This window comes from Pangasianodon hypophthalmus, chromosome 5 (assembly GCF_027358585.1).
Source record: "Pangasianodon hypophthalmus isolate fPanHyp1 chromosome 5, fPanHyp1.pri, whole genome shotgun sequence".
Taxonomy (NCBI): domain Eukaryota; kingdom Metazoa; phylum Chordata; class Actinopteri; order Siluriformes; family Pangasiidae; genus Pangasianodon; species Pangasianodon hypophthalmus.
The window spans coordinates 15,908,318-15,922,650 of NC_069714.1; the positions used below are offsets into that span (position 1 = coordinate 15,908,318).

General features: G+C 39.9%; 2 protein-coding genes across 2 annotated transcripts; both read left to right on the top strand.

Annotated features, from left to right (window-relative positions):
* Window positions 1–721: 721 nt before the first annotated feature.
* zgc:101559 (Ras-related protein Rab-33B-like) lies at window positions 722–5,164 on the top strand. Its single transcript, XM_026947643.3, has 2 exons — window positions 722–1,102; window positions 2,739–5,164. Exons 1-2 carry the CDS (start codon window positions 851–853, stop codon window positions 3,177–3,179), a joined length of 693 nt encoding a protein of 230 aa, XP_026803444.1. The 5' UTR covers window positions 722–850; the 3' UTR covers window positions 3,180–5,164.
* Window positions 5,165–8,044: 2,880 nt separating this feature from the next.
* rgcc (regulator of cell cycle) lies at window positions 8,045–11,701 on the top strand. Its single transcript, XM_026947674.3, has 5 exons — window positions 8,045–8,199; window positions 8,298–8,471; window positions 10,466–10,570; window positions 10,766–10,828; window positions 11,228–11,701. Exons 1-5 carry the CDS (start codon window positions 8,166–8,168, stop codon window positions 11,233–11,235), a joined length of 384 nt encoding a protein of 127 aa, XP_026803475.1. The 5' UTR covers window positions 8,045–8,165; the 3' UTR covers window positions 11,236–11,701.
* The last annotated feature ends 2,632 nt before the right edge of the window (window positions 11,702–14,333 follow it).

The window sequence follows — 14,333 nt, forward strand, 5'->3', positions numbered from 1 at the left end:
GACAAACAAGGGACTCTTAAACAACTATCACTAAACAAAAAAACACAGCTGTGGATCATTCAGGTAACAACACAGTATTAAGAATCAAGGGTATGTAAACTTTTGAACGGGGTCATTTTTATAAATTCAACTATTATTTTCTCTTGTGGACTATATGTAAACATCTTTTATGTGAAATATCTTATTCAGGTCAGCACTAAATAAACAATAACATGCATTTTGTATGATCCCTCTTATTTTGGTAAAATAATAAACATTTTGCAGATTCTGAAAAGGGGTATGTAAACTTTTGACCTCAACCGTATAGCCATGTTTTGAATCTAATTTCTTTACACATATCTTACATATTGTAGAATGCATGTCTATAGAAAGGGTGCCACATGTTTTTCTCATGTCTACATCGATTTTTCCTGAGTTCTCTGTGGTTTCCTCCCACCTCCCAAAAACATTGCATTATAAAGATTGGTAGTGCTAAGTGTGTGTGTGTGTGTGTGTGTGTGTGTCCTGAGATGGACTGGCAGCCCATCCAGGGTGTATACCTTCCTCCCAGTGTTTGTGGGATTGGCTCCGGATCCACTGTGGCCCTGACCAGGATAAAGCTGTTACTGAAGATGAATGAATGTCTGTAGAACCTAAATGTTCTATTTCTTAAGTTTATATATCTGTCCCTAATCAAGTCATTTTTCTAACTGCAGAGCTGCTGTAGCTCATTTGTCTTGTGTGTGTTTTTGTGTGTGATAATGTATGCTGATAGTGATGCTTGGTAATCCTGGCTGGTCCGAGGCGAGCTCGCGCTGCGGGCAGGCGTCTCGTTGTGTTCTCGCGATACTTGACGGGAATTCGTACTGCTATGGCAGCTGAACACAAAAATGCTGCTCCTGAATCCGCTACAGTCTGTGACAGAGACAGTCTTGCGAATGATTCGTTTCAAGACAGTTTTCAAACGAGGGTATTTAAAATAATTGTCATTGGTGACTCGAATGTTGGCAAAACGTGTTTAACCTATAGGTTCTGTGAAGCTAAATTTCTTAAAAACCCAGAAGCCACAATCGGAGTTGATTTCAGAGAGAAGAGCCTGGAGCTGGGCGGAGAGAGTATTAAGGTAAGAAAGCGCATCATAGCGCGTGCTGCTGTTTGTCCGCTATTTTCATAACGAGCACATTTTAAACATGTTCCGCTACCCTGAGTGTGTTATAACACCCTTATTCAGCGTTATTACTCAGCCCCACAGTCATGGCGTATTATACAGAATGATACAGCACTCACTCTGTGCGTTTACTGCACAGTTGAACAATAAGAGCTTATTTAACATGCCTTATTTAACATCATCTAGTGTTATCTTACACATCTGCAAACCATAAAGGATAAACTGGGTGGTTTGGGCCCTGATGATCATAATCTACACTATTAAAGGTGCAATAGTCGTTTTTCTGACTAGTAGAAATAACCTAGAATATATGTAGAACATGATAAACATGACTTTATTAAAACATTTAATAATTTGGGCATCAGCACAAGTGTATTATGTGGCTGGGAAACACCATTTAGAAATCTGCTCTCCGGCCCGGACTTCTTGTGTGTGTTGGACGCCTGTCAGTCTTTTAATAGACACGCTCCAGCTTCCCTTCACTCCGCCCTCATCTCAGAGAACGCTGCGAATATGGTTGGCCACAGGCTATGACATCACATCGTGGATTCCGACGTGTTTGCGCTGTTGTGATGGCGGCAAAAGCGTCTGCAAAGTTCCTGTATGCAGCCACACCACAAACCAGGCAGCTTCTCTGTTCATGTTGATTTTATAATCTTTTAAAGCTCTGTTGTACAGAACGGGATGGTGCGACACTGCTATAATCAGTGCTTTCTCCACCTTTTCTGAAGAGGTCACGCAGTGACGTATCGATCTTCTATTGGTCACACATCTTCAGGTTATATGAATTTGCAGGTCAGAGTTCACCGAATTTGAACTTTTGAACGCAGTGAAATGTGAAACTTCTTTGCATTGAGCTTGCGTTTCCGGCCTCCAGCATTCGCATGCGTATGAATGAAAGTCAGTGGAACTGAAAAGACTAGTGTGACCGCCGCTTCAGTTCTGAAAGGAAACCATGGTGGAATCCCAGCATAAATGTAATATGTATAAAGCATTGAACTGTTTGAATGGCCGGCATTACATAACAAATGATACAGTAAAAATTTTTCTCTTAGAGATCCAGGTAGGGTAATGCTTTGGATGAACCCCCTTCATAGAAATGCCTGTAATGTTATCTAACTCTGGTAATGACAGTCAGTCAAAAAACTCCTTGGAGCTCATTACAAAGAACAGCAAAGGCACTGCTGACCATTCTCGCAGCAGCAAATAAGTATGAGCTAAATTCCATACAACACATTTAATAAACAGCCTACATCATCACTTGAAAGCGATGTCATGACGGTCCTTGATGACGCTGGTAACTTGGTAACTCTAACTGAACTCTGCTGGCCACCCCAGATTCTGGCGGATTGCTTTGTGTACGTGAGCGGGACTGGGTGGTGGGTTCAAGGAATGAAAAAATCTTGCTTAACCACTAAAGTTTCATTCTTGACTAATGCACCTTTCACAGCAGGACCGAGTTTCCCCAAAGCATTGCGAAGTTAAAATCATCACAACTTGTAGGGATGGTGATAATCACTCTACCATTTAACAATGAGTTTGTGGTGTGATTATTTTAGGAATCTGATCCAAACAGTATATTTGTTTTTAGTTGCAGATTTGGGACACAGCAGGCCAGGAGCGATTCAGAAAGAGTATGGTGGAACATTACTACCGCAGCGTGCACGCTGTGATCTTTGTTTATGATGTTAGTAACCTCGCTTCCTTCGAAAGTCTGCCCGAGTGGATCGAGGAGTGTAGGCGCCACTCAGTCCCACAGAACGTGCCTCACATCTTGGTAGGGAACAAATGTGACTTAGGAAGAGGAGAGGTTCCCACCTCACTGGCCCAGCGACTAGCTGACAGCTATAATTTCCCCCTCTTTGAGACATCTGCCAAGGACCCTGCTGAGAAGGAGCATGTGGATGCTATTTTCCTCACCCTGGCCCACAAGCTGAAGAATCACAAGCCTCTGAGGCTGAAACAGCCAAGTGAAAGCACTGCAACATCGCTGACCAGCAAGCAGGAAGAGAAGAAACTCTGTTTCTGCTGAGATACTGTGGCCTTGTTTAACTGATTTAATATGATGATGAAATGATAAGATGGTCAGGTTAGATTTTGAACTTTTTGCTGTTTTTAATGAAACAGAAAGGGATAGAGGGCAAGCATTATTAACTATGTGCAATTAGCAAAGGTGTTCCTTATTCTTGAAAAGCCAGTATGAGTGTTTACCAATAAATCAGTACAATGATTAAGAGGAACAACACAACAGCATTAATGAAGCAAACAAATAATTGCAAAAAGTTTGCAAAAGAAAATGATCAAATACTTACATTTGAATTACATTAAAAATGCCTTATTAGCATGACGAAAATATATTGTCAAAGCATATCATTTATTTTACATTGCCCTTAAGGTCTAGGGCACATCCATTCTGAGCAACTTGAATTGCAGTGTTTTTGCAAATGTTGCGTTTCTGTTCGTGCTGTTGTGAGTATTTAATTGTTTGCTGCTTTTCAGTTACATTGTGTCTGAGCCAGAATTCAATAATTTAAAAGTGATATTTCAGGAGTTATAAAGGGAACCAGCTGATTGTGTTCATTATTCATTGATCGCATACATTGTGTATACATTATAGATACTCGTAACATTTCATAATTCATAATCACTATTTCACATGAATGTGCTGCATCTATTCAGTGCAACTCGAGAAAATCAGTTCTGATTATCATGCATGTTTGAAGCTATCCTTACTGTGGATTTTTGCACAAAAGCAGTATTGCTGCACTACATAAACAGTGAAATTTAGCACCTTGATCAAAATTGTATCAATAAATAGGACCAGCTTGCTGCTTTTACTGATTAGTGTAAAGAATGCCATTAAAGTATTCTCAAAGCTTGTACTTCACATGATTTGTATCACACAGAGGAATGTTCCCTTTAATAACACTTAACTACCAGCATGACAACTCGATATATGTAACAACTTACTCTAAGCTCACACTAATTTTACAGCAGGGATGTTAAACATACAGCTCACGGGTAGGGCCCGGCCCGATAAAGGTACTAATCCAGCTCACCAAATGAATTTAGAAACCTGGCTCTAAATTAAAATTGTCTTGTGGACAATTATGTAATTGAAAGATTCAAGAAAGAGCTAATTTCTGTTATTCCACTATGGGGCAGTATAGAGCAATAAACTCAGGGCCAGAAAAGTATAAAAGTTACTGTAACTATGTCTTTTCAAAAGAACTAATTTTAGGGGTTTCATGAGATACCTCTGCAGCCCGGGCCTAGCTCCAAACAGACACTACAGCTCCAAATGGGCTAGCATGTTAACATGTGATAGCATGTATTAGTTAACTCTAACCGTAAACCCTAATCCATCTCATATGTGGCTCATTTGGAGCTAGCTTTGGGCTACAGAGATACATACTTGGATTTCACAGCAGCAGGGGTGAATACTTCATGCAATGCAATCACAACTATATTGATTTTTCTCCCCACTTCAGTATTGTTGTTTTGTTTTGTGTATGTGTTTGTAGTCATGACATATAATCCCAATTATGTCCAATTCATTTCCTGATTGAAACATTACAAATTGTGGAAAATTTCAAATGGGGGGGGTGAATACATAACCAAGACACTGTATATATGGTAAAACCATAATTTGTCTTTTTTTTGGTACTGAATTGCAGTGTGTTTGTGTGTTTTGAAAGTGATATACAGTCAATCTGTTTGTGCATTCCGAATGTACCTTTCAGATAAATGAACAGATAAATGAACACATTTAAGAGGAGTTGTTGGTTAGCATTTTTGACCCACTTGAGAATGGACTAAGTGTAATTTGGCCTGTTACCTAAAATGAGATGAACACCTCTGTTTTAAAGGATTTTTTTGCCTAAATGAAGAAAGCCTTGAATTGTCACACATACAGTGAAATTCCCACTGTACTTGTTTTTTTTGTTTGTTTGGTTTTTTTTTGACATCTGATATGTTCAGAGCTGTGTGAACCAAAAATAAATTCTTTTAAAATCAGATTTTCTCACCTTAATCTTAAACAGCTGATTAGCTATAAGCTGCCCTCCAGAGCAAATAAACTTTGTGTTGAAGGCTTGTGATGGATTGTGTCTCAAATATGATGATATTTATTGTGCATGACACACCTAGATCAGGCACATGCTACTATTGATTTGAGGAGTGAATATATGGGTGGGTTCAGGGCACAGGTCTGTTCACACTGAGATATAGGGCACTTAGGAACAAAAATATGAACCTTAAATGCAGAACGGTTGGATCCAAACATTAAGGCTTGTAATATGCCCCTGTTGTTGCTGATGTTATTTTACAAAACCAGTTTACTTGGTTTGAGCCCTAGGTTTCACCTGTAAAGCCTGCATTTGTTGTTAAAAAGGATAAACCCACATGAAGACCAGAGAGCTGTCTATGGGAGAGAAGCAAGCCATTTTGAAGCTGAGAAAAGAGGGAAAATCAATCAGAACCAAATGCACAAGTATTGGGCATAGCCAATACAACAATTTGGAATGTCCTGAAAAAGAAGGATAGCAAAGAAGGAAAACAACAGCAATTGATGACAAACATTATGAGAGCTGTGAAGAAAACCCAAAAACAACAGTTGGTGACATCAACAACCTCCACATTGCAGGGGTGAAGGTATCACAATCCACAGTTTCAAGAAAACCTTGAGGGCAGAACTATAGAGGCCATACCACAAGATGCGAACCACTCATCAGCAGTAAGAATCAGAAGACAAGGTTGGAATTCACAAAGAAATACAGAGGTGATCCAGAAAAGTTCTGGAACTAAAATTAACCTCAACCAAACTGATGGAAAGGCCAAAGTGTGGAGAAAGACAGGATCTGCTCACGATCCAAAACATATGAGCTCATCGGTCAAGCACAGAGGAGGTAGTGTCATGGCTTGGGCTTACACGGCTGCTTCTGGAACGGGCTCACTAATCTTTATTGATGATGTAACTTATGACAGCAGCAGCAGAATGAATTCAGAAGTCTACAGAAACATTTTGTCTGCCAATTTACAGAGAAATGCATCCAAATTAATTGAGAGGAACTTCATCATACAGCAAAACAATGACTGAAAACACCCTGCCAACTCAAAAAAAGACTTCATCAGGTGAAAAAGTGGAAGGTTCTAGACTGGCCAAGTCAATCACCAGACCTTAAACCAATTGAGCATGCATTTCACCTCCTGAAGAGGAGACTGAAGGGAGAAACCCCCCAATACAAACAACAGCTGAATGAAGCTGCAGTACAAGCCTGGAAAAACATCACAAAACAAGAATGCAACAGTTTGGTGAAGTCAGTGTGTGACTGATTTGATGTGGTTATTGCAAGCAAGTGATATGCAGCCAAATATTAAGTGATATTTACTTTAATTTACTCTAAGACTATCTATTCCAATACTTTTGCTCACCTAAAAATTGGGTGGTCTGCCAGCAAAGGTGCCATGTTCTAAGCCTCTTAACATCCCATCACTTTGATTTTAAACCCAAATGTCTTCAGTGTATAGCAAAAACAAGAACTGCCCTTGGAAATTGCTTTGCCACTATACAAGCGTTTTGTTTGTTTGTTTTAACATTATATGACTCCTGTGCTGTTGTTGTCCAACACTGCAGCACTGAAGGCATCAGGAAAGTGTAACTACAAACACGTCGTGTTTTTCCATTTGTCCGCCTGCTGCAGAACAGTCAGTGGTGTGATAAACTAATAAAACACTGCTGGATTTCACACCTCATGCCACGTCATTTGTGAACTTCTGAACCTTACTCCACACCATTCTGTTATTTTGTGTCACGTTTGAAATATATAAATCCGAATACAATAGTGCGTTGTTGTGGGTCCTGAAAGCAGAGTGTAATTGTCGGTATTGACCACCAGATGTCGCCACAAACTCAATATTACACCAAAGATGCCCCAGTTTCTGTGGCGTGGGACCACAGTAGCAGCACCAACACAAATGTTTTACTGATGTTTTCATCATCACTGTTATGCAGAAATGTGATTGTGAACATTGCTAAAAAAAAAAAATGATGGCCTACATATATCCTATAGCACTGGTTCTCAAAGTGTTTCTCCCATTTTGTTAGAGTGGTGAAAATCACAATCCACTATTATTAATATTTAGGCTAATATTGGGTCTATTTGACTGGCCCCTTGAATGAAATGGGTTTCATCTAAACCTCAATAACTCATAATAAACTCATATAAGCCAATAACTAATGTTAACCAGGAGCTAATGTGTTCTGTCAGTGGAAAGCTCTACGACTCAAATAAATAGACAAAATATTATTCTAAATAATGTTCACAAAATAAATGTCTATATAAGAAGGGGTCCATGCATTTGTTTTCTAGTTAAAAGGTACAAAGGTTTTGAGCACCCCTGGCCTGGTCACAGTCTTACAGCTCCTCATATATCTGGATGTATAACAGAGAAACCTGTTCTGAAAAAGCATCTATAACCTTTCAGGGTCCCCCAGAGGGATAAACTGCAGAATCTGTTCCAGTGCTAAATAAAGAGTGGGTGATGAAAAAGGGAAATGATTCAGGTACACTAAGGGTATAGGCATGGTTAAAAATAAATAGGAATTGCTTTAAAGTCATGTGCTTTGGCTGTTTACAAACACATACTTCTGCCAGGGATGACGCCAATCGCTGTAACTCAATCGGAAAGCTAAAAGCAGCATGGCAACCTGCATACTACCGTCCTGAGTAGTAAGTCTAAACAGTATGCTAGGTATGATAGGTGTGTTATTTGTTTGTGATACTAGCTCATTAGTCCAGCAGTAGGCTATGCGGTGTGGCACGTAGTCACGAGCGCTGATGCGCTGGCTCCGCCCCTTGTTCCGCCCCTTGCCCCGCCCCCTGTGGCAGTCGGGGAATATTTAAAAGCAAAGCCGCGCGGCTCAGTCATGAGAAAGTGCTGCGAGAGTGAGAGACGCTTAGTGTACACCAATTCTGGAATAATTTAGAAAAAGCTTGTGCCTGGATACGCCACCGGAATGAAGTCACCAAAGATAAAGTCTCAGAGTAAATGTAAGTTGAAGTATATCTCATGGTTGAGATCAGGGTACAGCTCTCTTACCTGTCCACAGTTTAGTGAAGAAATGTTAAGTGAAATGCGCCTCTTTCAGCTTTCCTGGAGGATGATGACGACCTGAACGCGGTGCTGTGCGAGTTCGACGCAGTGATTGAGGATTTCACTTCGCCCTTTGAGAAGAGACATTTCCGATATGATGAGCACTTAAAGACCATGAAGAGGCGGAGCAGCGCGAGCGTCAGCGACAGCGGCATCAGCGACTCAGACAGTGAGTGAGAGAGCTGGCAGCTCACATCATCATCATCATCATCATAATAATACACTAAAGTCATCCAGATCATTTCAGGTGTCTAGGAGTAGACACTCCACATCACATGGTGGTTGCTTGGTCATGTGCTTTATAAATCCCCAGACTTGCATGAATATGAATATGAATAGAAATTACAGTTTAAGTGAAGAACTCTTAAGAGAAATCCTGGCACTAAGCTGTGAAGGAACATGACAGGTTGCTTTGCATCTGATTTGTATAAAATCTGAACTCTGTGGCATGCTTCTCTCTCTCTCTCTCTTTCTCACACACACACACACACACACACACACCTTTCCCTGTCACTGGGGTGGTACCATAAAGAGTACATCTTTTGTATTTTTATGTATCTGGAACCGTGGCTATAGTGTACCTTTAAAAATTATAGAAATGAACTGTACTTATTTCTTAGAGAAACACTTTAAATGTTCACTACATGCACCTTTCTTGGAAAAAGGTGCATAATAAAGGTAGAAATGATGTACCCTTGAGGGTGCCACCCCAGGAACAAGGAAAGGTACAGATTATTACCCTTCTGTTTCTGAGAGTGTACAGCTGAAATTAAGGCCCTGCACAAAACCTTATTATATAATCTAAGACATGGTTTGGTGTTCCTTCAAAATTTATCCGACAACCTATTCACTATTAATCAGGTCATACTGCCTCTCAGAGTTGGAGTGAGTGCTTTGTTATAAAAATCTAGCTGATCTAGATAATATATACATAATACATGTGATTATAATTCTGGACCTGGTGCTAAGAAGCAAAATCAGTCAGTGCTCACGGATTTGTCTGAGCAGCGAGTCTGGAAGATTTCTGAATCCAGACAGGCTGAATTGGCAATGCTGATGGTGGGGCTTCTGATACATGGAAAGTCTGAACCTCTGAACTTCAGCTCAGCCAGGAAGAATGATTAAATGTCTAACATGTAGTTTTCAGTGCAGCCTGGAGAATACAGGGTATCATTTCCAAGTTTAACACTCACATTTTCATATCCTTTTAGACAGCATTGCATGCTGTTAGTCGCAAAATGAAAGGAGTTTGTCTCTTGCACAATGTAAGGAACCATAAAACAAAGTATTTATATGTCTTCCGAGGTATAATCTCACGACAATATCTAGGACAACACTTTATTGTGTTTCTCTGCAGTGGCATATATTGTCCAGAACATTCCTAAGTGTGCACATGGGTTTTAAATGTGCCTAGTATAGTTACTGACTAGACTCTAGAACTTGGTATGAAATATTTTCAGTTTATGAATCCTTACAGACTCCATAAGTACTCGGTAACATTGCACTGGAAGTCACACTGCACTGGAAGTCACTGTAGATAAAAGCATTTACCAAATGACTGTAAATACAGCCAGAGTCCTCTAAAGGATTATAACTGAATAAATTCCAAAATAAGTGCATGCATTTCTCAGCCACATTCCTTTATTTGAACAAATGCACAGGTTATGCATTAATTAAACCTTCCTTCACATTACATTCTGGGGCACGTAGTCAAATTTTTTGGTGGCCTAAAACATCTCTTGGAAAATCAAAGCCAACATTATGTCACTCTCAGTTCTTCACTACACAATGTGGAATGCAAGTGACCTGTGCTTCCTTGGCACTTCTGCTTCCGTTTTAAGGCTGTGGTGTGAGTGAGAGAGAACACTGTATTCGCAACACTGAGGTGCTCAGGACTCTGTGGAGCCTAGCAGAGAGGGCCAAAACTGAACGCACTACACGCTTCCTGTAGCAACATGCCTGTGTGTGAACTCTGAGCAGGGATAAGATTAGGTAAACATAAAGCCAGGAGTGCTGTTTTTCACACAGAGACAACCATGCTCGCTGTGGCCTTTGGCTTTCAGTTATCCTGCCAGTGGGTGGGATTCTTAAAGGTGATGTAGAGGAAGGAACTGTAGTTGAACGTTTTTAACCACCCTCATGCTGTCTTTCTCTCTGGAACAGGTGCAGAGTCTCTCAACAGAAACAGCTTCAGCTTCAGTGATGAGAGGCTCAACTCTCCTGTGTTCTCGCCTTCACCTACCAGCCCTTCAGTTACATCACCCAAACGTGAGTGTCCGATGTTTACATTTAAAGCATTTCTCAGATGGTTTTTATCCAGAGTGACTTACAAAAGTGCTTAACTCTGTTAGAGATGAGTTAGTATAGCAAGGAATACATAAGTTTTTTTAGTGCTCATATAGGCACGAGTAATATATAAATGTTTATTTCTTTTTGACTTACTTGATAATATTCTCATTACAGCAAAACTTGGTGACACAAAGGAACTGGAAGACTTCATTGCTGACCTTGATAAGACATTAGCAAGTAAGTGACTTCAATGCTGTGGGAGGGCTATGATTATATAACTACACATATGTCTCTGAATCAGTGGAGCTCAGTTTGTTTGAAGTGATCTTCTGTAGTGCTGTAACATGGAATGTGTGTGTGTAAAATACAGAATGAACACTGTACATATCAGTGAGGGGAGTGGCTTCATGGAAAGCTTTGCATTTTACATGTTGTTTTGCTTTGCCGATCGTAACTGATTGTTCTCCAGTCTGAGCATCCGAACAGTTAAGATAGACAGTTAGGGTTTACGAGGCCACAATCCTCACAGCGTGAATGTTCACTTCAAACATACCGCTCAACTTAAGAAAAACCTTTACATCAAATAACCAAAGGAGCTTCACTTACTGTCCTCTCTGTGTACTTGTTCTGCTGTAGGCATGTGACCTGGAGTTAGTTACCAAGTTTAACACCATCAGGAAGAGCAAGCAGACAGCAGGCCTCACTGGACAGGCCCAGTCATGGGCCAACATGATGATGAAACTCATGAAGACATCTCTGTTTCATTCATAAACACCCACACTATAAGGACTCCTTGTGCTTCCTGTGGAAAACTTGATCTGGAAGATTATTTAAATGGCTTTTTATAGAAATTATTATTTGTAATTGTATAGAGCTGGTTATTGTAAATTTTATCAGTCTTTTGTGAATATATATTTTTGTATTTTTATGTAAATAGTAATTGTGTCAAAGTTTATCGCCTTGTTATAAGAAGCTTTTCCATTCAAGATATTGCATTATTAATTAAGCTTAACAGAAATGCACACTTAATTCACTAGAAAAACTGGAAAGCATCATTAAGTGTATTTAATACAACTACCTGAAATTAAAATGAAAAACTGTGACTATAAAGTATGTCCCTGTGTTTGATATATATGTATATATATCACATAGTTTTTGGTGTTCATGTTGTTACTAGAAACTGAAAAGTGAAGTTTTCCCCTCAAGCAAAATTTGAGAAAATTGCTCATGTAAAAATTGATTCTATATGTACAATGTTGGCATTTTTTTTGAGTAGAGCTATGCTGAGTCATTCAGTGCAATAAATTAAATTAGCCACGGTCTGTAGGCAGTCTGTAAATGGTTTACCACACAGCAGGGGTCTCGGCTTGTGAGCAGTTGTCCTGCAGAATATTCGACAGCTGGTCACCACCTCAGCGCTTTAAGTCAGTATATAGTCAGAAAGGCAGAGAAGAAGATGAAGTGACCTCTCACAGGAGCTCTGTTGCTCTGTTTCAGCTATACTGTACACAGATTCAGTAAAATCACTCCATAATTCCTGCACTCAGACTTCATGATACCTAATGTGCATCACTGGGAAATATCAACTTCTACCCTGTCTATTCAAAGAAATGAGGATTACTAATAAGTGCAAGGGTGAAAAAGCAGAACAAGCCAGACATTCTTACTAAGTCAGTGCATGACCTTAGCACAGTCCAAATGAACTTTTATCTGCTGTGTTAATATATGAAGCAGAAGTGGCTTTGGCATGTGCTTCTGCCTTTTTTTTTTTTTTTAATAAAGTTGACACAAACCACAGGCTACATTACAGCAGCTGTCCTTCACTTATGTGGACAGAGCAGCAGCCAGTGTATTCACGCTACAGGCCTGAGGCGTCCCAGTGTCAAATATACTGACACAACAGATTAACGCTCCTGAGCTGGGTTCTGTCATTTTTAAAACTGAATTCCCACTTGGCAGCAGCAGGCACCGTTTTGGCAGCACTGTCCGTGTGAGTTTGGCAGACAGCAGAGAGCCAGTGGTCTGGAAGTGTGGGAAAGTGCAAATGGCAGGTGACAACTGTGTCTCCTTCCCTGTGGGACAGACAAACACTGGAGGAGGGCATCACCATCCAAATCAATATCACAGCGAGGAGCATGGCTTTACTCCAGTGGACAAAACAAAGTTACATAATACATCATGACATAACAGGATATACGCCTTCCTAATCTGCATCCCTTCAGAATGTACATAAATAGACTGTTGACATAACTTTAGTCTGAGGACAGAATAATGCAATTATTATCAAATTTATTGTTAATTAAATTAAATTGTTATACAAATTGATTTGCCATGCAGTAGGAATTTAAAGAGGAGTTGTACATAAAACACTCAGGCCCATAGGAAAATCTAACTAGATGAAGTTTTATCAGTTTATACAGTATATAAATTAAATATGATTCTTTGACAAGAAAGAAAATGTTCATCCGAGTAGAAATAAGAAACATCTTGCCTTGTGACAACACCCGGGGGGGTGGGGGTAGTGAGTTACGGTTTACCTCAAGGAACCTGAAAACCTCTGACGCTTACCTTTGGCCAGATTTCATGTCTGGAAGCAATAACAGGAAAATAAATATAATTGGAAAAGAGTTGACAAAAGATCAGTAAAACCTGGCCAGTTTGTTCATGCACATAGCTTGCAGGTAGAGAGCTGCTGTGTCCAATTCAGCGAATTGGCCTCAATACATCATGCTTATGAAAAGCCTGTGGCATTCCCATTTTTCTCTTCTGTCAGTGATTAGATCCCCCAAGCTCAGTACATGGTAAAAGAAAGTGAGAATAAAAAAAGTGCACAAAGAGAATACACTTTTAAAAGACAACAGTAAAAGAAATGCATGGCTTGCATGGTTAATGTGATAATGTGAACTAACTTTCAAAATGAGTTCACATCTTACATAAAAGAAATGAGAGATAAGTAGATGTTACAGCATATGTAACCTATTTGCTAATAACTACTCATGGTGTTGTAACACAGTCATGTCTGTGCTATCATAAGGCTCAAGAAAGCAGTAGTTCTGCCTCAGCTGCTCCTACACTGACCAGTTCCCATGTGTAGCTACCAATACTAACGCACCAGGACTGCAGGCCAAGCCAAGCAGCCCAGGATTTGAGGACCGTTAAGTCAGTTAGGTTATTTAGCTTGGAAGAAAGTATTGCTTTTTATGCTTCTTCATAAAATGTAGTGTTTGGCTTAATGTAGCAATGCAGAATGTGCTCATTTCCCACAGATGATGACAGACTAATGTTAAAGCAATCATTTCTATCAGTCTCAGCCTGGGGGAGGGCAATAAAAGCATCATGCATCAGCAGAATCGCTCTATGCTAATCTCCCAAACACACTGGGATTCAGATGAACTCTGTAGTTTGCTCTAATAATAAAGAGTTAACCTAGACATTGCAGTGACAATGAACTGCAGAGACGTTAGACGGTATATGATGTTGATGCCTCCACAGCCACGGTGAACGCTTTAAATATAGAATGGTGGAAAACCCAAGGAAAGCACATTTATCTCTCATGCAGCCATTGTATTGTCTCTGTCCTTCCTCTGACCTCTGTGTCATCAGCTACCTTTCTCCCACACACACAGAAAAGGAGGCTTGTGTTAAAGGTCACACAACAAAGCATGAGAGTGAGTCTAAAATCAGACAGAAATAGCTGGATTAAAAACCTATTAGCTTGTATTGTTTGAAGGAAAAACAGCAC

What these genes read in the sequence shown, in the direction of transcription:
- zgc:101559 (XM_026947643.3), top strand. Translation starts at nt 851, where the DNA reads ATGGCAGCTGAACACAAAAATGCTGCTCCTGAATCCGCTACAGTCTGT. An exon ending in TGGGCGGAGAGAGTATTAAG is followed by an intron (nt 1,103 to 2,738) that starts GTAAGAAAGCGC and finishes ATTTGTTTTTAG; the next exon opens with TTGCAGATTTGGGACACAGC.
- rgcc (XM_026947674.3), top strand. Translation starts at nt 8,166, where the DNA reads ATGAAGTCACCAAAGATAAAGTCTCAGAGTAAAT. An exon ending in GATAAAGTCTCAGAGTAAAT is followed by an intron (nt 8,200 to 8,297) that starts GTAAGTTGAAGT and finishes CGCCTCTTTCAG; the next exon opens with CTTTCCTGGAGGATGATGAC. An exon ending in CGGCATCAGCGACTCAGACA is followed by an intron (nt 8,472 to 10,465) that starts GTGAGTGAGAGA and finishes TCTCTGGAACAG; the next exon opens with GTGCAGAGTCTCTCAACAGA.